The sequence below is a fragment of the Amphiura filiformis genome, chromosome 15 (genome assembly GCF_039555335.1).
Source record: "Amphiura filiformis chromosome 15, Afil_fr2py, whole genome shotgun sequence".
NCBI classification, from domain to species: Eukaryota; Metazoa; Echinodermata; class Ophiuroidea; order Amphilepidida; family Amphiuridae; genus Amphiura; species Amphiura filiformis.
In genome coordinates this window covers 46,924,108-46,946,330 of record NC_092642.1, presented here as the reverse complement: position 1 = coordinate 46,946,330, position 22,223 = coordinate 46,924,108, and the positions used below count along the sequence as shown (strand labels likewise).

The window sequence follows — 22,223 nt, the reverse complement described above, 5'->3', positions numbered from 1 at the left end:
ATTTCTAATTACCTAGCACCCGTTACCCATATACCTGCCCTACATGTTAGTCACACTGTAATGTAATGCTTTCCGATGCGCGCACTGTACTCCGCGCGCACTCCCGTTGATACTCCGCGACAGTGCACCACCACTAACGCGATAAGCATGCTGGACGGACGGACACGCCGTGATTAGTATTATGATGTGGTGAGTTCGATTAACAAGGTGGGTAATCAGCCCAATTTCAACCTCACCCATAATAGAAATTCAGGTTGGTTTAGGTAGGGACGTACCAAAAAAAATATCATCTTCTCAGAATCCTTTGCAAAATATCCCTCTATACATTATTTTCAACACATCCCGTATGGTCAATTAATTGTTATGAGTGGCAAATCCAATTTGTAAATTTATACTAGCACAAATTGACTGGTTTCGTTTTCTACTTGAGGTCAAAAAGGAAGTTCATCTCATATTATTACATGTATATTGGGAGAATGGAAGTAATCTTTTCAAATATTACTTCCTAATATGAAATCTGAGTTCGTAATAGGTTTATAAAACCTATACTGAACTGAGATTTTGTATAAAAAAAACCTGGTATTCGCCCTTTGCGCGGATCTGCCATCATGCTACCAAGACGAGGTTCTCCCTGCAAATGCATGCCCCAAAATTGCATTTTTGTTTCTCGCGCTTTTCTAGCAATGCGCCAGAAGGCTTTTGCAAAGCATACACGGCAATTAAAGCATGCGTTTTACAGGCGTACACTCACACAATGTGCACTTTGCGAGTAGAACCTCATTTTGAGATGACCAAATGGTATCTTGACAGCCCTTTAAAAAAAAGGGACATTCAGATATTTTGAGTTTAGTTTTATGGATACTGTACATGTGATGTGATCAAGCAAAATCAGTCAGAAGTCTGAAATATTAATTTTTAAGATAAAGTCAAACAAAGGAAATAATTTCTTCTTTTTCCTATTGTTTTGAAAACCCGCCAACTGCTCATATCTTTGGAACTGCATGTCCAATTTCAATAGGTTTTTTTGCATCAAAGAAGAAAACTGAAAATTGATATGCCCGACTTCAGACATTTAACAAATTTAGTCGCCCACCTCACAAAATCTGTGAATGTACCATTATATTTGCCATTGCTAAAGCTTATACCCCGTTTACATTGGGCAAAAGTCGTAATCGAATTCACTAAAGTCGTAATCGACTTAATTCTTAGGCCTATCATATACCCCGTTTACATTTGGAACTTAAGCTGTATTTGAATTACGACGGCAGATTAATTCGTTTGGTGTGTGTTGGGCTGAATTCGAATCCGAATTCGCATTCACGAATATCAAATTCGTTTGTTACCAATGGTTACGGCAGGAAAATACAAATTCAACAACGTGTTCGTTTACATTAACAAAAAGTCGTAATTAATGACGACTTATTCGAATTCACTTGAAATGAATGATGATACAAGTCATCATTGGAATTACGACTTTTGAATTACGATTAATTACGACTGTACCTGTTTACACGTATGATACGAGTTCAGTCGATTACGACTTTAGTGAATTCGATTATGACTTTCGCCCAATGTAAACGGGGTATAAGATAACTCAATGTTCATGTGATTCTTTGTTTTCTTTTTCCCCCCTTTTTAAAACCAGTTCAAATGTTGCGGTGTGACAAGTCCAGATGATTGGGATAACAACTTGTACTTCAATTGTTCCGATAGCATGCGATCTCGTTACAAAAATCCAGAAGCTTGCGGTGTTCCGTTCTCTTGCTGCATAAGAAATCCAAATGTAAGTTAAAATCTTTCTTCATACAGTGTCTTACATGTTTGTTTTTTCCATTCAGGGTCTTACGGTGCAGTTCAGTTAGGTCAATTTGTAAGGTGCTAGACTAGACTGGCAAGTTTTCTGTGTCACGGAAAAACAGAAAAATCCACAGAATTGAAGAAAAAATGGAAAACACAGAAATTTGTGGAAAACATGTTTTTCCTTGAGAAAAATAAAATAAAGAAACAATAATGTGAGGTAAAAATAATGAAAATGAAGCCTGTTTTCAAAGATATCAACCTTAAAACAACTAAAAATATAATGCAAGTAACTTCTTTTTACCCCGATTTTTAGCACAAGAGCATTCCATCCTTTTTTTGAAATCACGGAATTTAGGAAAATATAAACCGCCCACGGAAAAAAAGCGGTGTTTTAAATCAAGAAAAACTTGCCACTCTATGCTAGACGCTGGTGTGTGAGTGCTTGACGGTTCGAGTTGAGCCCTGCACTCCTGCCCTCCTGGAAAATATTAAGCTAGTTTTAAATTCCCCTGGACAATGAACTTAGGCAATAGAAACAAATTAGTTTGATCTCTTGATCGACCATCGATGCTTAGTCGATCCTTATTATTTATGAAATCAATTAATTTACTGTTGTTAATTGTGATAAAATCGTAATTTGTGCCTGTAGGGATATTGATCAATATAAATTTAATGTTAATTCTGATTAATTAGTTAATATCATCAATAACAAGCATCGAAACAGCATCAACTGTCGATCCAAAGATCAAACATATTTGTTTCTGGTGCCTTACTGCTAACTGTCCTGGTCTACCTATCCGATACTCAGGGGCTGATTCTGGTTGTGATGGTTATTATATTATATAGGCTGACTAGGGTTCTTTCACTGAATGATGCTAAATGTGTCTTGAGCCATTGTTTCAGTGACTTTGTGTAATAAATGTGTGGCTCAGAAAATTGATTTATACACGGCACCTAACAGGGAATAAATATTAAAAATAGACTGGTATTCCCTGAAAGCCTGCGTAGTAAAATTAAATCTATGACATCATATGACATTGATGACGTCACTAGTTGGTATTCATGAAATGGGCTGTTCCATTTGAAATCTATACACCCCTTATGGAAATCATGACCGGACTAATCTCCTACACTGGGGTATACAGATTTCAAATCGAGTCACCCATTCAGGTAATCCCAATTGAAATTCATACTCTGTGTTTGGAAGATTAAGGTCATGTCTTCAGTTGGGGGTATATGGATTTCAACTGGAATAGCCCCTTTGTCAGGAGTTCTGCCTGTAGTCATACTGACATAGAAAACATGTTTTTCGAACTGTTCATTTTTTCATAGAAATTTAACTTTGTTAGTGTCTAGCTAGGAAGTGATCGATATTCACAAGCGCAATATATATATATATTAATATATATACCTCAATCTTTTTCAGACCTACAAAAACATATGACTCTGTTTCCATTCCAAGAAAGTGTAGTAGAGATAATTATTTTTTCATTAAGTCATTCATTGATCAGCTGCCAGACAAATGTCTTAATGAATCTTTTTTGCTTACGTCACTGATCATTGTATGAGTGCTTGACTAACTTCTCCCCATTCCAGAAAAATACAGCACTAATCTTTTGGGATTAAAAAAATATTATCAAGTTCTGTCAAATGAAACATAGCTGAATCCTAATCATTCATTTAGTACTAACTGGAGATAAAAGAAAAAGTTCACTATTTTACTAATTTCTTGAAAAAAGAGCCAAAAATATGCATTTTTGGCATGTTTTCTGACAAGCAAGTCACAAAAATCAAAGACTTGGAACAAATCTAAGCATTCAAAATCTTGAATATGTACCAAAATTTTGCTCTAATTTTCACTTTTTTATGTTACTTTAATTAAATGATTGGTTATAAGAATGAATCTTGTCTTTTCCAAAATATAGAATACATAAATTGAAACTAGACTTCGTACAAGTCTTTAGACTTGATTGTTGCAGCATGCGAAAAACACCCAAAAATGCATGTTTTTGGCCCTTAATTCATAAATTTGGCCAAATAGTGAAATTTAACTTTTCTTGCCAGTTTGAACTAAATAAAGTATTAAGATTTAGCTTTGTTTCATTTGGCAAAACAGGATAATATTTTTTGAAATTCAAAATAATTAGTGCTGTATTTTTCTAGAATGGGGAGTAGTGAACAGACAAGTTATAGCAGTCATTGGCATTGGGCCATTCCAGTTGAAATCCATACACCCCCTGTGTGGAAGATTAAGGTCATATCTTCCATAGGGGATGTGTATATATAGTGGAATAGCCAATTGTATTGATATGAAGTAGTTTTGATGTGACAAATGAAAATCATGAGTGATGTTCAGTTTTTTAAACTTTTTTTTTAATATGTTTTGCATGCTTTTCCTTTTGAACAAATATAAATAAAGCCTCAATACACAGAACACACAGAAGTTATAGAGCACCCAAATAAAGAGGTAATACAGGCACAAAGCACAGGTGTATAAATGGGTAACTCTACACGGGACATGGAAACCACATCAATGCGCACTCATGGGATGCGTGTCAATGTGATCTCTTATTGTGCGCACAGATGGGATCGCGTCATGAGCACCCTACACTCACACGCATTGTAATGCACTGTAAAGCGCATTTACCAAGAAATGCGGATCCGAGTGCTGTATAGACACTTTTTTTATTATGGATGCGCATCCCGGTGGATCGCATTGATGCGGATCACTCTGCCTCATGTGGAGTTACCCATTGTGTACAACCCAAAGAGATTAGAACCAAAGAGTACCAACTCGGAATTGCATTGTGGGTAATACTATCTCCCATATTGGTGTGTCTTGCATGGGGACCTGGAGACCAAATTTCTGGATGCCTTGTGTTGGCATAAACCAGATGTTGAACGATAATTTGGGTCTTCAAGCTTGGTGTGCATACGTAGCACTGTAATAGCGTTTCGTTGTTGGGCAGGAAAAACATCCCATATATAGTTGGCCCCTGAACATGTTTAAAGCAAAACCTACTATGTAATCTGTTGGCAGTTTTGTTTTAAACATGTTCAGGGGCCAATGACATATAGGAGGTTGTTTCTGCCCAATGACAATGCACTTCAAATCCAAATTTACTATTTGCATGGAGAAATAATCCGGAGGTACACTATTTTACCCTGCATGTGGGACACGTAAACGTGGCAGAGTCGGTACTCTTTGGATCTAATGTCTACTACAACCATATCAAAACTATGTAGTTGAGCTCCCCGGGGGGATCACTCACAAATGGTCTGTACGCATGCGTGACCAAAAAAACAAGTAAAAGGGGGTGTTTTTTTAGGCAAGGCAAGTTACGCGCGTGACGAAAAAAAAAAAAAAAAAACAGTGATTTTCGAGAATAAGGGTAGTTTTCTGAAACTGGACAACTTGTTTAGGGCACCTTTTCAAATTTTTGGTAAATTATGAGTCCAAAAAGGGTACATTTGTTGCATTTTCACCAGCCAAAAACTCATTAGGCGGTATATTCTACACTAAATTACCTTAATAAGGGGCTAAAATTGGTGGTAGGGTAAAGCTCGTTTAGGGGGTGTTTGTCACGCATGCGTACACTGTCATATTTGAGTGCCCCCAGTTGAGCTCAGGGAAGTTTGATTTTGGCTCGGAATGAACTTGACCTTCTTTGAAACAATACCAATATTGTAATGACAACAATGTTGTTCTTGTTTCACAAAACAAACCCTACAAAGATTTCCTTTGATTCTTTTTACTTGGTGGAATCACTGCATCGTTTTGTTATGGCCATATCATTTAGGACCTAGTCATGTAGATGTAGAGCGGGAGAACTTAGTGTGTGTCGTTCATGGGAAGGATATAGTGTCCATATATGTACATTTGCCTATTGCTGGATTGTTTCACAATGCATTCAGCACAAACTTTTATGTGCATGCTTCTTTTTGATACAATACAATTCACTGTACCAGGTACCATGCAAGCCTTTATTCAACTTATAAATGCCCAAAATCATTCCTTTTTGTAAAACTTGTCTGGTTATCAAATTAGTCAGTGACAAGGTTATCTCTGAATTTGACAGGTGCTAATTGATGCAATAACATTAAAACATCAATTAGCACATGTCAAATTCAGCGGTAACCTTGTCACTGATTAATTTGATAACCAGGCAGGTTTGGTTCACCCTGTTAGAACTACTGTGTCGGGCGTCCTATTTAATGTGCGCATCAATAAAATTCCAAATTTCAGCTCACCATAAATTCATAAGCGTGTCAGCCATTCTATATCCATCCACAGTGTTATGAGTCTTACCATTTATGTAGAACTAAGGATAGTGGCTACTTCAGTACAAACCTAGAATATTTCATTTAATGGCGGACTGAACATGAATGATAGTTAAGCCATAAACTGTTAAAAGAGTTTTAGGTTCCAACTATCATTCAAGTTCAACCGTACGTTTTGGTCCCTATGGTTGACAATCCTATAGGGCAGCTTTCCTATAGTATTGGGCTATTCCAGTTGCAATCCATACACCTCCTACGGAAGACATGACCTTAATCTCCCACACAGGGAGTGTGAATTTCAAATGGAATAGGGAGTGTGAATTTCAAATGGAACAGCCCATATTGCACATGGGACTACACCAAGTTCTCCTGATCTCTTTTCTTTGAGCCACATTATACCAAGGTATTAGAGCAAGAAAGGCCCATCTGCAATAGCTGCCAGGTGTCATATGTGTACAATATATAATGCAGAAATTGTCAAATGTGTATAGGGCAGCTATTACAGATAGGGTGTTTTTATACTAGTCCCTCGATACACATTTGTGATACAATAGAGGCCGTCAGCGTGACGTCATATGCCACCATCTTGTGGGTACACACTGTGATGGACGTTCAAATGTAGTGGCTGCGTAGGTTTAAAAAATGATAAGTAAAAGAGTCCAAGAGCAGAAATATTTGGTGTCAAACCACATTTGTATAAATTTATTTGCGTAGCAAAATTAAACACGAATTTTCGGTCATAGACCTTTGTCAAGTGTTGACCTTTTGCGTGCCGGAAAACAAAGGAAGATGAGAGCACAGAAACATCGAGGAGTCACGCGCTTGAGTCGTATGCGTGAAAACATAGGGTGAAAGGCGCGAGGCCTAGCGCAACGCGAAGGGGGAAGACATGCAAAAGGTCAAAATCAAAATTACTGCATGTGATGGACGTTCGATCTCCATGCGTGAACAGCAAAATCACCGCATTTATCCGCGATAACAGCTGTGTGGCAAGCTGCGCCCTGCGCGTAGTGTCCGACGCATGACCACACAGATCATTTTTACCCACAAGATGGTGAAAGGCTGACGGCCTCTATAGCTAGAGTTAGGTGTGTGTTGTGGAAATTGATTTTTAGATCCAGCCAGAGCAAGTGTGGAAAATGTTTCAATGGGCTGTTCACAGGCATGAGAATTTTCAGGCTTTTTTGTCGTCGACATTTCTGCACAGCCCGTTTTTGGCCTTCTTAGCCCAATTTCACACACTTTTTCCAAGCTTTTTTCAAACACTTCAGGCTTTTTCATGGATGATCATTCTCATACCCGTTTCCAGCTAAAATCTATACACCCCCATGAAAGACATGCCTTAAAATCTCCCACACATGGAGTGTGAATATCAAATGGGGTTAGCAGAGTATAGTGGTTTGAAATCTACACACCATGTGTGCGAGATTATGGTACATGTAATAGCTTCCATAGGGGGTGTATGGATTTCAACTGGAACAGCCTAATATATGTGACCAGACACATCAAAAGGGGGGATTTGCAGGCCTAGGAAAAATCAAATTTGAGATAATAAGACAGTAGAATTTTGTCAGCTCTATTTGAGACATTATTACTTGTCAAAATTGATCAAGGCATTCAGATTTTATAAAGAGTGAAAATAGGTCACAGTTTTTGTTTCAGCTTTTTATTTTTTCATAATGTCATCCATATCTTAACCCCATGAGAACTACCTGCTGATTGGCAAAAAGAAGTTTTCATTATCAATTGGCCCAAGCAGCAACATTGTTAGAATAATTTCACCACACAAAAAAATTTGGGGTGAATTATTTGCAAAGCTCCATTCTGATTGGTGATTAAAGTGAAGATATCTTGTAATTGACCAATCAGAGGCAATGTCAGATCGGCAGGTAGTGCTCAGGGGGTTAAAAAGTAGTTTTTTCTGCGAAGTCCTTGCTGTTGATGTAACTACTGGTCACATGTGTGCATATAACACAAACCACTGATTGAAACATCTTGAAGTTCTTGGTAGATGTCGTTTTTGCACCTCACACAGATATTTGATGACATCATTGTAGTGTTACGTCTTCTCTTTCATACTGCACTTTTTCCTGGACTTCACTGATCAATTGTTATTGGGTCCAGCATTCAAGTCCTCCAGCCCAAACACAAAAGATCGCTTTTGACGTAAAGATTGAAAATCTCAGTGTGACTACAGCCTACCGTATTTCCTCGAATAGTCGCCCCCTTCAAATAAACGCCCCCACCACTTTTTTCAACCAAGATGTTTAAAAATGCTGATATTTCCATGCTATCTTGAGTAGTAAGCTTACCAAGGTGCACACACCGTTGCTAATTGGCGAAAATCAGGTTGTAAACCTGGAAGTGAACCGGAATTCATTGTTCATAGTTCGTCATTTCAGCATGAGTTTTAAGCTTTCCTAATGATTTTAAACAGAAATTATCATTCTAAAAATGACCTTTAACAAATGCCGCCCCCCCTTTTTGGAAAATACAACTCCACCGGGGGCGACTATACGAGGAAATATGGTAAGTTTTTTTTTTATCTTCATAAACTCAAGTTTTGATTTCTCCATCATAAAAGAAAATACTCACAACTGCACTGTTTGAGTTTTTTTGTTTTAAAACATTGTAAAGTACATGTATAACATAAGCAGCACTTTTGTTGATTTAAACACATTAAAGTAATGTAATCCAGAATGGATCTGCTTTGTGTATTGGATTCTAACAAGTCTAGCGCACATTATACTTTATTGACGTGATTTGGGGGAAACAGTTGTTCTCAGCATTTGGCATGGTAATTTCCTAGGTTCCCCAATCCTGACGAGGTAACAAGTTTAACATCGCCAAAGCTGTCCTACATAACTTAAAATACTCTTGAGGTTTTAGCCAATGCCGTCATATATTAATTTCAACTAGATGCTGTTGCCAAATTGGACCTGAAAAGTATCTTTTTATTTTTTAGTTTGAGAAACTTCTACCTGTTTTCTTTTCTTTTCTTTTTATCAATCACATCATGAGTTTTCTGAATTTTCAGGGACTCCTAATTTGGAGCCCAAAGAGCAAACCAATCTGCTTTTTTAGACCTTAATCCCAATTCCAAAAAAATACAGTACTACATATTTTGGATTTAAAAAAAAGTTCATGCTGTTTTGGCAAATGAAACATCCATTGCTAAATCCTAATCCTTTGTTAGTTTTAACTGGTCAAATTTTAATATTTGGTCAATTATGGAAAATAGTGCCAAAAACATGCGTTTTAAGGTGTTTTTTGCATGGTCTGACAATCAAGCCCAAACACTTGTACAAACACTAATTTCAAGTTATGCATTCTAATTTTGGAAAACACATTTTCTAATCTTTTTTCATAATCTATAACATAAAATATTAACATTATGGGCTAACTCTTAGCCTACACTCAAGATTGTGAGTGATTAGACTTGTGCCTAAGTCGTAGAATTTTGTGACTATAATTGTAAGAAAACAGGCAAAATTCCATGTTTTGGCCCATTTTCTCATAAATTGCAAAAATATGTTGACTTTCATTGCCAGTTAGAATTAGGATTCATTTGGCAAAACAGGACAACATTTAATATTCCAAAAAATGAGTGCTGGGATCAGGAGCAGGTTGTTTATCAATGATATATGATGACAGGTATAGGGGTGTGTGAGATTAGCTATCTGTTATGTACAGTTTAGAGTTGCTGTGTTTAGATCCACAACTTTGCAGGTCTCTATGGGATTTAACACACTCCTATAATTAGATTTTCTGGTGTGCAACCTACATGTGTTGCGTTTGATCAGGGAAATCACAATTTTTGCAGTAGCGATGTGCTTATTGACTTTGAAGGAAGGTTTTCTGAAGTCTGTCAGTTGCTGTAAACTCAGTCTAGAGGTCAATGGGGAGAGAAGATATGTTACCCTTCCCAGAATCCTTTGCAACATGATACATCACTTTAGTTCATCAAATGACACTCCCATTTGTACAGGTTCCCTTTGTCTTCATTTTTAGACTGGTTAAACTTGGGTCGATATTCAAGAAATAAACATATTTTTGAAAGATCTGGATGACGTGCCCTGTTCATTGAGGTACATTTTGTCACTATTGACCCATGTTGCTATAGATAGTAAATCAGTACAGAAAATTGTAATGGGAGAAATGCATTATGGGAAGTGTAACATATCTTCTCTTGTCATGGGGTATGTTGTGCAAAATTTCGCTGGTTTGCAAGAAGACATTTCAAACACTGGAAGATACTATTATTCTTCTAAATTACTTTTTGCAAATGTAAGAAATTTTTGCAGAATGGTCAGATTTCAGGTATGACAAAAACATGCTTTGTGCCCAAGGTATCCATGTATAGAAAATATGCACATGTTTGACATGCTGGTTGTGTAGTAAAGTAGTTATTACCAGTGCCATGTGGAATTATTATTTTTTCCAGATTTCCTTTTACAAATTAAGCGTACTGCCAGCCGTCCAGCGTGTATTATTTTCCACAAGGTCTTATGCACGTGCTTGACATCGCGCACGTATACGCGATGGATAATGCATTAAAAGAACCCTGAATAATTGTATAGTAATGTGTAGGAGAAATGCAAAGATCGTTCCCAGGCAACAGAAGTTACCCTGTAAAAGCGCTCCATACAGACGTTTGAGTGCAACACATGCTTTTACTTATTATCAAATAACTTTGTTATCAGGGAAGGAACTGAAGTGAACCCAAACAGGATAAATCCTATCAAACTAGATAACATCACTCTACGGCCACTCAGATACACTCATTGCTCAACCACAGCAGATGGCCAGTTCAATATGAATATCAGTGTGAATTTATAAATTAACTTTTTTTTATCCCATATGCTCATCCCATATGCTCATCCACGAAGGCCAAAGTTCTCTAAATCAGTATTCAGTATAACTTAATGTCAAGCCAAAAAAATCTGCCAAACAAGAGCTCATCAATCTACAGTCAAATGTATGCTCATTCACAGTAGATGCATTCAGTATGAATATCAGTTTATAAAATAACTTTTTTATATTTAGCTTATCCATATGCTCCATAGACTAATACATACTATTCAGCAACAGTTCCTGTGCTTTGTACGCATATTCATGAGGGTCGATTTCTCTCATAATGTCATACTATATGGGCAATTCCAGTTGAAATCCATACACCCCCTGTGGAAGACATGACTTTAATCGTCCACACAGGCAGTGCAAATTTTAAATGTGGTTACCTGAATGGGCGACTCAATTTGAAACCTACACCGTCTGTGTTGGAGGTTAAGGTCATGTCTATCATAGGGATTGTATGGATTTCAACTGGAATAGCCCAATTTGACCTTATTTAGGACTGTATACATGTTTATTTTTGTTTGATACCAACATAATAACATGTATCACTAAGGGCCCATAGTCATGTTTTAGTCCCGGTGGGGGTGCAGCACATCACCTGGGGGAACAGAAATGTAAGCAATGAGCAATTTAGGGGTCTTTTAGAGTTGAAATTATCAAAATCAAGGGTATTTCAGAGCTCTTTTTTTTTTTTTTTTATGGGGTCTTTCGGAGCTGCAAAACCCAAAAAGGGGGTCTTTCCAGGGGAACATACCTGTATGGTAATTTGGTTCTCCCTGGTGCTCCCCAGGTTTTAGTATCATGTATAAATTGAAGACCGAATTAAAAAGTCTAGTTTGCATATGACGCCCTGTTAACCAGACCAAGAATGCCGCACTGCGCAGGTAAGCAACCAATCAAACCTCGCCTTTGCCCCGACGTCAGACGCAAACTAGTTTTTTTAATTCGGTCTTCAATTACAGGATTGTAGTGAATGCAGCTGATAAATAGGAATTTCCTGTACTTTGAAATGGGTTTGCGAATGTGTGAAAAGTGGCACACATTTTGATGTAATCAGTGATAGAACCCGGACATACAGTTTTTTATATTTAGCACATCCAGTCCAGCCTGTATCCTTGTTATGAGAAGGGGACATTCAGTTGCTGATGTTATCTGTAGTGGAGGCTGTTCAGCCACTGTTGGTATATTATACTGATCCCAAAATAGTCCCATGTCTACTTTATTAAATCTACCTGTAGGTTAGAAAATATAAACTGAGCTCAAAAAGAAACTTATAATTTTTCTCAACTTGTGAAGTACAAGGTCATCTATAACAAATTACCGAGTTGCAAAACTTTTCGTGATAAAAACTCGAAGGGTGGTAAATCCTGTCAATCAAAATGACAGTAACCAAGCAGTTGTCCAACTGACACAACAGCAAAAAGCACTGACACAGAACATCTTCCTGGACCACTTTCACAGCCCAACATTTGGCACCCAGCACAAAAAATCTGTGAGTATGCATACAAGATCCTGGCGCAGATGATGAAACGGTGCTGCTTTTTTCTTTTCACACACTTTCTTCAAGAAACCGGTCTTGTTCCACACTATTCCACTTACTCTTTGGGAATTATCACATGTGCAAGGATGTTGTACTCATTCTCACAGATTTCTTTTGCTGGGTGCCAATTATTGGACTGTGAATGTGATCCAGGAAGCTGTTCCATGTCAGTGCATTTTGCTGTTGTGTCAGTTGGATAACTGATTGGTTACTGACATGTGTTTAGAGTAGAGTATTGAAGAAAACATGTGTATAATTTTGGTTCATTTTGATGGACAGGATTTTACGATATGACCTTGTGAAAAATTATAAGTTTCTTTTTGAGCTCAGTTTAGCTAAAATAAATTACTCAAAATGTGTGTATAACTCACTCCCTCATATTGGCTGAAACAAAAATAAGGTCTGTACAATTATGTGAGTGTATTATGTTTTATTTTAGAAGGAATATCGTAGTCTAATAATTTATATATAACTTGTTTTTCCTTTGTTTCAATATACAGAGTGAAGTAATCAACACTCAGTGTGGTTATAACGTACGGAGTAGCTCAATATCGGTAAGTGTTAATGCCCATAGGGACCGGTCTCATTTTACACCGTATGGGAATGGGGGTTTAAAAAAAAATTGATGTTCCACCCTTCGTTTCAGGGACTGAGTTTTGAAAAAAACTGGTGTGCTGCAAACTGCACACCTGGTTAAACTGAGGTGTGCTTTTGATGTGCGAATCTGAGTGTGTGATTCCTTTGATATTGGGATCTCGACAAATAGCATTGAGGTGTTTCATGCACACCTTAAACCAAATCTTCTCAACCATTGCAGTGCCATCCTGCAGCGAAAGCACAATTTGTTTTAAGAATATATTGTACTGTCTGTGGAGGTCAACAAACTTTCTGCCCCTCAGACTACTATCTCTCCAGTCCATGTTCTGCCCATTATAAGCTATTATACATGTATTGTAGTGCAGTACGTATGAAAGGGAATCGGGAGACATTCAACAATTGAAAATTTGCTTTGAAAAGGATGGGCAGGTATCCGAGAGCCCGCCCGAATATTCCAGCCTTGACATGTATGTAATTGTACTTTATTTTTTTATTTTTTTGTCTACAGGATGCCGACAGAATAGCAAGAATTAATATCAATGGATGTATCCAGGCTTTCAAATACTGGGTTCAAACCAATTTAGTGGTAGTAGCTATCGCTGCTGGTATTATTTTACTGGTTGAGGTAAGAAATTCTACTAATTTAAACTCCTTTTCAAATCAAAGTTTTCCAAAGATGGCTGCGGTTTGTTTTTGATGACCCACTTTGTAGTAAGATTCATCACACAGTGTTGGGCGCAGTACTTTGACTGCACTCGGTTTCAGAGAAGAACAGCAGTTCCTTGCTTAGATTGACGCGAGTGCCCTGTTAATGAGCGACATACGCGGAACTTTGTTTGCACCGACCAACATTTTGATACGTAATCGGCCAATCAGATTACCGGGTCTGTTGTTATGATTGTCAGACGATAGAATCGGCCAATCAGAAGCCCACTTCCGTGTTTACGCTGTGCACGCTCTCAAAATGAAAACAAGTGCCCTCTTCTTTGGCAGAAACTGTACAATGTAGTTGTGCTTTGCATAATGTGTGTCACTACCCCAGTGGGGGGTCCACTCAGAATGATACTTGTAAGCATCCACATGAAGGAAAACACAGATTTAGGGTGGTTTTGAAAAGCAAAACGAGGATCCGCATAGATCCGCAATTAATGTATCAAAACACTCATTTTATTGGAAGAAGGGTTGTTTTTTTAAACAACGATCCTCACTTAGGGTAGTTTTTTAAATTACTCAATTAATAGCCATTAGTGATGACATATTTATCAAGTTATTCGGCACAAAAGAGTGGTTTCCGAGCGATTTTACACACCAGATTCCTCGCTTGGGGTGTTTTTATTTGAGTAAAATCCTTGTTTAGAGTTAGTTTGACAAAATTTTGACATCCTCGCTTAGGGTCATTTTTGAAAGTCAATTCACGTGGATGCTTACAACTTTTATACATGAGTGGCCCCCAAGGGTCACCAGCGAGTGCTGATGTGAATTTATGCACCTGATGCATGTGATCTTGTTTTCTTAATGTTTCTGATGTTGATTTAAAAAGGTCTACTCTTTTGTTTGGTTTTGCTGGCTTTAAGCATGCAGTGTTTAGTATGCAAAATTGAGTTATCATCAATACATAGTGCTCCTGTAGCACTAAACCAGGAGCATTAATCCTACACTGTACTGTACTGTACTGTACTGTACTGTACTGTACTGTACTGTACTGTACTATACTATACTATACTATACTATACTATACTATACTATACTATACTATACTATACTATGCAGGCACTTATATAGCACTCTTACAAATAAAAACCATGTATCACAGCGCTTACAGTTACCCTAAACAACAAAGTTACACAGCTCCTGGGGCACTGTGTGTTGATGATAACTCAATCAATCTGTTTAGTATGTTTACTATGCACTGACAGGGGGCCAAAATGGTATGCAAGAAATGTCATGAATCACGGTACCCTTTGGCGCGAAAATACAGCTTATTTAGCCAATGTCAACAGGCGTTATCAGGTAAAATGATTTCCAAACATATTACATATTGAAATAACACAATCCCCTTTTTGGCACTTGAAAATATGTAATATGGAAAGAAAAGTGCAAAAGTTATTCATTTTTCGACACATTTGGACAAATTAACATAAACATAATCTCTTTCACAAGACATACCACACATTTGATTGTGTCTTTCATGTTACACATTGGAACTCCGTACTGGGTGTGACAGAGGTACCAATTTATTATGCGAGTGCAGGAAATTATTTGATGCTTCGGGTTTAATCGGAATTAATAGATTTGAAAGGGTCTGTTGTGATGAACATTTTAGCTTCTAATATCAAAACCACAGGAGTGATTCCGCCCCGACCAGTGCATGTAAAAATCAAAGTGTGGAGAGAGTGGCAAAGAGAGAGAGGAGGGAGAGTGGGAATCCACATAGACTAATAGGTGCAGTTCTATTTTAACTATATTATCGGTAGATCCAAGGATGGTGATCATTTAAGGAGCAAGGGATGTGTCAATGGCAAATAACAATTAGAAAGGCTCTAAAATAATAATTGCACCAGAAGCGCCTATAGGTAGAAAATAATATGACAGTAAAAAGGATAACCCAAAAAGAAAAGTGGAAAATTGTGTTGGGAAGGACTTTATTCATCTAAAAATGAACTTTGGTGGACTATATTGAACAGTTTAGCATGGAAAGTGGTCCCTTTTGTTATTTTTTTCCCATTTTAATCATTTTAATTTGGACCTTCTTTGATATTCTTACTCTCAAAAGTGGATTTTTTTTTGTTGATGAGAGGGTGCATGGCACCACCTATACATACCTCTCCCTCTTTTAGTGGATTTTGGCTCTTGCCCCACACAGGCTTGCCTGCATGACAAAAATCCCAGCTATGCGAATGGGCTCAATGTACGGTAAAAAAAACACCATATGAGACACCTACCTTTAACACTTCACACCATTTCATTGTTTTTCTACAGATATTCGGATTATGCTTTGCTATGTCCCTCATCAAGGACATCAAAAGACAGAAGGCCAAATGGCGTAAAGCGCATCCCTCGGACTATCAGAAAATCCAGACCGGCCCATAGGCAGGATTGCGAGGGACTGGTGCGGAATTCCCAAAATATGGACCTTACAAAAACTCACTTGCATGTAAAAAGTGAATTTCATCTAAAAAAATGCAACCTTTGTGGACTATTTTGAACAGTTAAGCATGAAAACTGGTCCTTTTTTAAATTTTTGTTTATTTGTTTGATATTCTTTTTTATGGGGGGTGCATCCCAGCTACGCCACTGGCCTCAACGTGTGGTAGAAAACACCATGTGAAAAAATCAGACCTTTAACACTTCGCACCATTTTATTGTTTTTTTACAGATATTTGGGTTGTGCTTTGCTATGTCCCTCATCAACGACATCAAAAGACAGAAGGCCAAGTGGCGTCGATGAACAATCGCCTTGGAAACTTGATCTTCTTTCTTGATCGTATAGTGTATAGTCTGCAACAATCATAGTACTGAGCCAACATTCACTATTAACCCCCTGAGCACTACCTGCCGATCTAACATTGCCTCTGATTGGTCAATTACATGATATCTACATTATAATCACCAATCAGAATGGAGCTTTGCAAATAATTCACCCCAATTTATTTGGGTGGTGAAATTATTCTAATAATGTTGCTGATTGGTCCAATTGATAATGAAAACTTCTTTTTGGCCAATCGGCAGGTAGTTCTCATGGGGTTAATAAGATGTGTTTTTTTTAATGAACATGAGTTAATACAAAGGCTATAATATATATAATATAATGTTATCGTTACTGTGAACAATGCCAGAGAAGATTTCTTACACTTCCCACAATGCATTTCATCCATTTCAATAATTTGTACCGATTTGCTATACATTGCAACATGGGCCAATAGTGACAAAATGTACCTCAATGAACAGAGCACATCCAGATCTTGTAAAATGTATTTATTTCTTGACTATCGACCCATGTTTAACCAGTTTCTCAAAATTAAAACAAAGGTACAAAGTAATGAAAGTGTCATTTGATGAAATGAGGCGATCAAGTTGCAAAGAATTATGGGAAGGGTGAGATATCTTCTCTGGAAGAATGCTATGGGAAGTAATCTTCCGCATCAAAAGCCTTTTTTATGTCTAGAGTAAACAGTGATACCAATGTGCATATCGAGGGATTAGTGCCAGAAGGACCTAACTGCAAAAGCTGCCCTATTTAACATTTGATCATTTCTGCATTCTATATTGTACACAATCTTAACATATGGCACCTGGCAGCTATTGCAGATAGGGCATTCTTTCCCTAACCTCTCATTATGCATTTTTAGCATAAAATATTATGTGTAGGAGATAATGTAGACATTGGGGTTTGGGGCAAGAATGTCCTATCTGCAATAGCTGCCAGGTGTCATACTGTAAGATGTGTACAATATAGAATGCAGAAATTATCCAAATGTCTATGGGGCAGCTATTACAACCCAAGCAGATTTGCACAATGATGTCATATAAAACTTCGGATTGAAAGAATGTCATCGATTTGTTTGATTCATTGAAGTATCACTGCGCTTGTTTAATTTATTGATACTATGTTTAATACACAAATGTTATTATATTTTATGGACATGCACATTGCACATATTGATATGTCTGGGTTGGATTAATGTTGACATTACATAATGGCAACATCACCGGTATCAGCAGGGTTGCCAAACCCACGATTTGGTAGCCCAATTGGGCAACTTTTGAAGATTTTCCCTGTGACTTATGACAATATCCTGTCCAATAGAAACCAATGGTTAAGATAAAAATTGGGCCACTTTTCAACATTGGCTCCCGCGATTTCTGATAGTTCCCTGCCCCATAGAAACCAATGGTAAAGAGAAAAATTGGGCAACTTTTTGATCATTTGACCCGCGATTCGGGTTGAAATTTTTTGGCAACCTTGGGTATCAGTGACAAAGTCTTACCAAGCCACTCGTCTTTTTGCTAGGAGGACAGGCAAGATTAATATCTTTGGCAGATGCTAAATACTAAAAATAAATGCTTGGAATAAGTTCTGTGAACTCAAAACAAGACCATTCTAATAAATGAAGGCTATAGCAATTGATATTTTCAACCGATGTAACCCCCAGAAGGTGCAGAGGTCTGGGTGTGTTTTCAATGTCAAATTTTTGAAGAAGAAGTTATGATGAAAATGATGGCCACTTGTCAAATCCTAGCTAAGACTCTGATCGATGATAGCACTATTAGTTAAAGCCATATTATAACATTTGCTGAGGAGGACGCCCTCACTGAATTTTTTTAATTCATTTTTTTTCACGATTAAATTGTACTTTATTTTATAGCCTGCAAAAATCAAGACTCTAGGTGCTGTAGTTTTGTCAAAATCCGAGATTTTATTATTACGATGGAATTATTAGTCGAACGCATACACGATGTTCATAACACACAGTACGTGACGGCGTGCGGGACGGTGATATACACAACAAAAGATCGTACTATAACATGACCGAAGGAGTGGTACGTATTGGCGACATGTGCGCTGGTAGTAAATTCTAATTTTATTTGCTTTGCCGTAGTTGTTTGGCTCAAAAATAAAAGGGGATATATCTGACAGTAAAAGCTAACATTTTATGGCAAAGAAATGCTAATCTATTTTGTTTAAAATGTTATAATATGGCTTTAACTTACACTAGGATCCACAACATGCTCCTCTATCAGGGCACAGTTTTTAACCCCAATACATTTGTACATTCATTGAATGACCTTTGAATATTTGGGTACAAAAACTAACACATTGCAACTTGAGGTCAAATTATGCACTATGATGGTTTAATTAAGGTTATTGAACTATGCCACTTGGATGAGGCCATTGTGGTCCATAGTGTTACAAGTGAAGTTTCTGTTGACTTAGGATGGGTTAGTTCATGTTATTCCAACAATAATGGGACAATCCTCAATACAAATATGAAATAGCCCTACTTATGTTCACTGTAACTTAGCAATGGATTTTACAGTGCACCTGTACCATGCTTCATCAAATTTCTGATTTCAGAAGTACTATCAACCTATGGGATCTCTAAAATGCTTGTATGTTGTGTCTGAATCAGCTACATATGTAACAAATAATCCTTTCTTATAATTGGCTGTGTTTACCGCAGAAAGCTGAATCTTGGTCAGCAATCCAGTCACCCCGATAGGAATTGCTTTATTTCGTGTGGAGGTAACTTGATTTTTGACCAAGATTCTGATTGCTGCGTAGATGTAAAGTTAAATACAGCTTGTCATACATTTGAGCTACAGCATCATTGATACCCTTGTATGTGTATAGATCAACAGTGAGGTGCAATCTGCACTTGTGGAATATGCAGCTCCAAACTTGTAATAATCAATTGGTGTGCTGGTGACAATAGGCCCATCGGCCAGGAAATGCAGATAATCATAAAAATGCGTAATAACATATTTTTATGGCTGTTATCGATTGAAAGCTGTGAGAAAACAGTTTGTTGTAAAAGATGTTGTTGTCAAGTTTTTCAGTATTCCTCTCTGGATTCCAACTAAATTCAGTCTTTTGTATCTTTTCTAACATTTCAATTCATGCAAATATACCTCTCTATAAAGGCAAATATGTTATGAACTGTGTCTGGTGTCCTCACCCCTTCATTACAAGCTGTATAATATTGTTAGCATACTGTATAAAAACAAGTGGGTACATTTGGCTATTGTAACATTTGAACTATAAGACTGGTATCCACAAAACAGGTTTTAACTTAATTAGACCTGGTGCAAGGAGAATATTTTGACCTGGTGGTCTAATAGCATATTTTGGACCTGGTCTAAAGAGTATAAACCTGGAATAAACTTGAACCTAAGCTAAGGGTCCAAATAGCCTCAAATTGTGTGTACAGTTTGACCTATGCTTAATGGTACCAAGTTTACTGTTAGACTTTGTCCAACTGTAACCTTTTTTGTGGATAGGGGCCTAAAATTGTTCAGATAATCCACAAATAACATGGATGTATTGTACATATTTAATTTCTGATTTTACTAATCAGTATTTTATAACGATATTGTACAGACATAGAAAGGGCAGGTGATTGAAAGGGGAAGCATTTTTACTCACCGATTTTCAAATTGTGTTTGTCTGTTAGCCATGTAGCAGTTGCGGGAGGACTTCAAACCCAACCGCCATGACAGGTGGCCACCATTGCCCTGGCAGAAAGGCAATTAGGCATTGTTCCTATTGTTTGGACTAATAGAATGCTGTTAAACAGGGGTTTCTGTCAGGGGGTGCCAGCAGTTGAGTTTGGAACCATCTCTGTAGACCATTTGACATGTGACGTCATTGCCCAGCAGTGTGCGTGCAAATTATGGCAATTTCCATTGTTCTTTGCCCTGCAGTGTGCGTATGCATCGTAGTTTGCTCAGGGCATATGCATTTGAAATTGCCCACCACAATTCATATAATACAAGAAAGCCATTGAACAGTGTAGCGGTTCGTTTAAGCATATCGATAGACCAGTCCTTTGCCTTTGTTGATAAAAAATGATGTCAAGTGGTCTATAGGAAAATGCAAATATGCTCCAAACACTGAAAGAGATCACATCATATGTCATATTTTGAAGGATTTTTGATTACAAGTCACAGAAAATAATTCAATTGTAGATAAATCTGCTCAGAAAATGCCCTCTAAAATTGATTTCTGTTATATTTTGGGCGGATTTTGTAAGTTTGTGGCAACCCTGGGTAATTGGGCTATTCCCGTTAAAATCCATACACCCCCTATGGAAGGCACAACTTTCATCTTCCACACAGGGAGTGTGAATTTCAAATGGGGTTACCAGAGTGGGTGACTCCATTTGAAATCTACACCCCCTGTGTGAGAGACTAATTAAAGGTCAGGTGAATGGATATCTACTGTAATAGACCAATCAAAGAGGCTGATGTATATTTATGGGTGCTTAAATTCCACATTGTGTAATTTATTATTTGTATGAATGTTGTTATTTGTAAAACACCTACGTGTCGGTCTTAAAACACCTACGTTTCGGACATAACGCATATAACTATGTTGAAAGGGCGAACAGCCAAGCACCTTATTGTTCATTGCATATTAGGCAAGACTTGTAATATGTTACGTTCAGGGCTGGAAAAAATGTAAATTTCCCGGTACCCAATAATTTTAGTGAACCATATTTCCCGCGATGTTGCGGCACATTAGCGGCGTCAGGGGGTGTCGGAGATGTGCCCCCCTCTAAAGCTGAATTTGTTTTAAAATGACACCAAAATGACGCGATTTGGTGCACCATTTTTCATATTTTGGAGTTTTTGGCGACTTTGGAGAACCACTGGACCTATTCTCAAGTGCTAGGATCATTCACAGTTAATTTGAAAAAAAAATATGGAAAACAATTACAAAAAAATTACAGTTTGTTATCCTTAATATGCAAACCACTAAACTAATGTTTACCTCTTCATCTATCACATTATAAGTGCATTGGTTTTCCGGGATTTCCCGCGAGCCCAGCCGCGTTACCCAGTTTTTTTCCAGGCCTGGTTACGTTACATGATTCATAATGGTCATATGCATGTAAAAAAAATACACTTGGTTATTCAATAATTGTACAATTTCTGTGAGCATTTTCAATTATGGTTGTCCACCATTGTACAGGCTTGGGCTAGATCAAAAACAATCAATTATTTTTTTGATCGAGTACTAGATTACTTTAAAACGCTGTAATCTAAGTATCGACATTTCGATGTAATCGAAAATAATAAATTGTTTCTCTAAGCAAATAAGATTTTTAAGCAATGTTTTCAACTGATAGGTGGTTTTTAAAATAGTTGCATATATTTAGATGATAATTACCTTACCTAAAACTTCAACCAGAATAACAAGTGAAACCCATCTTTCTTCACTTATAATGCACAGCAATGTTTAATAGTGGGATTCTATGCAACAAATGATGCTCAACCTATTACAGTTACACAATATTTGATACATCCAAAATAATTGATTGAAAAAAATTAATCATAATTGATTGTTTTTAACAATCGCCCAAGCCTACCATTGTACATGCAAATTTCAAATTACCCTTTGTGCTATCAATTGTTACACTGGCCACTT

General features: G+C 37.3%; 1 protein-coding gene across 4 annotated transcripts in view; it reads left to right on the top strand.

Moving 5' to 3' along the window:
- LOC140171735 (tetraspanin-5-like) overlaps window positions 1–21,975 on the top strand; it is a 51,470-nt gene extending 29,495 nt beyond the window's left edge. The window contains exons 6-11 of one of the 4 annotated variants that reach the window (XM_072195049.1): window positions 1,646–1,783; window positions 4,220–4,267; window positions 12,979–13,032; window positions 13,584–13,700; window positions 16,055–16,184; window positions 16,452–21,975. In XM_072195049.1, the coding sequence (XP_072051150.1) occupies window positions 1,646–1,783; window positions 4,220–4,267; window positions 12,979–13,032; window positions 13,584–13,700; window positions 16,055–16,165 (468 nt within the window). In that variant the 3' untranslated portion in view covers window positions 16,166–16,184; window positions 16,452–21,975. The remainder of the gene's footprint in view (window positions 1–1,645; window positions 1,784–4,219; window positions 4,268–12,978; window positions 13,033–13,583; window positions 13,701–16,054; window positions 16,185–16,451) is intronic. The other 3 variants (XM_072195051.1, XM_072195050.1, XM_072195052.1) reach the window with 3 other exon arrangements.
- The last annotated feature ends 248 nt before the right edge of the window (window positions 21,976–22,223 follow it).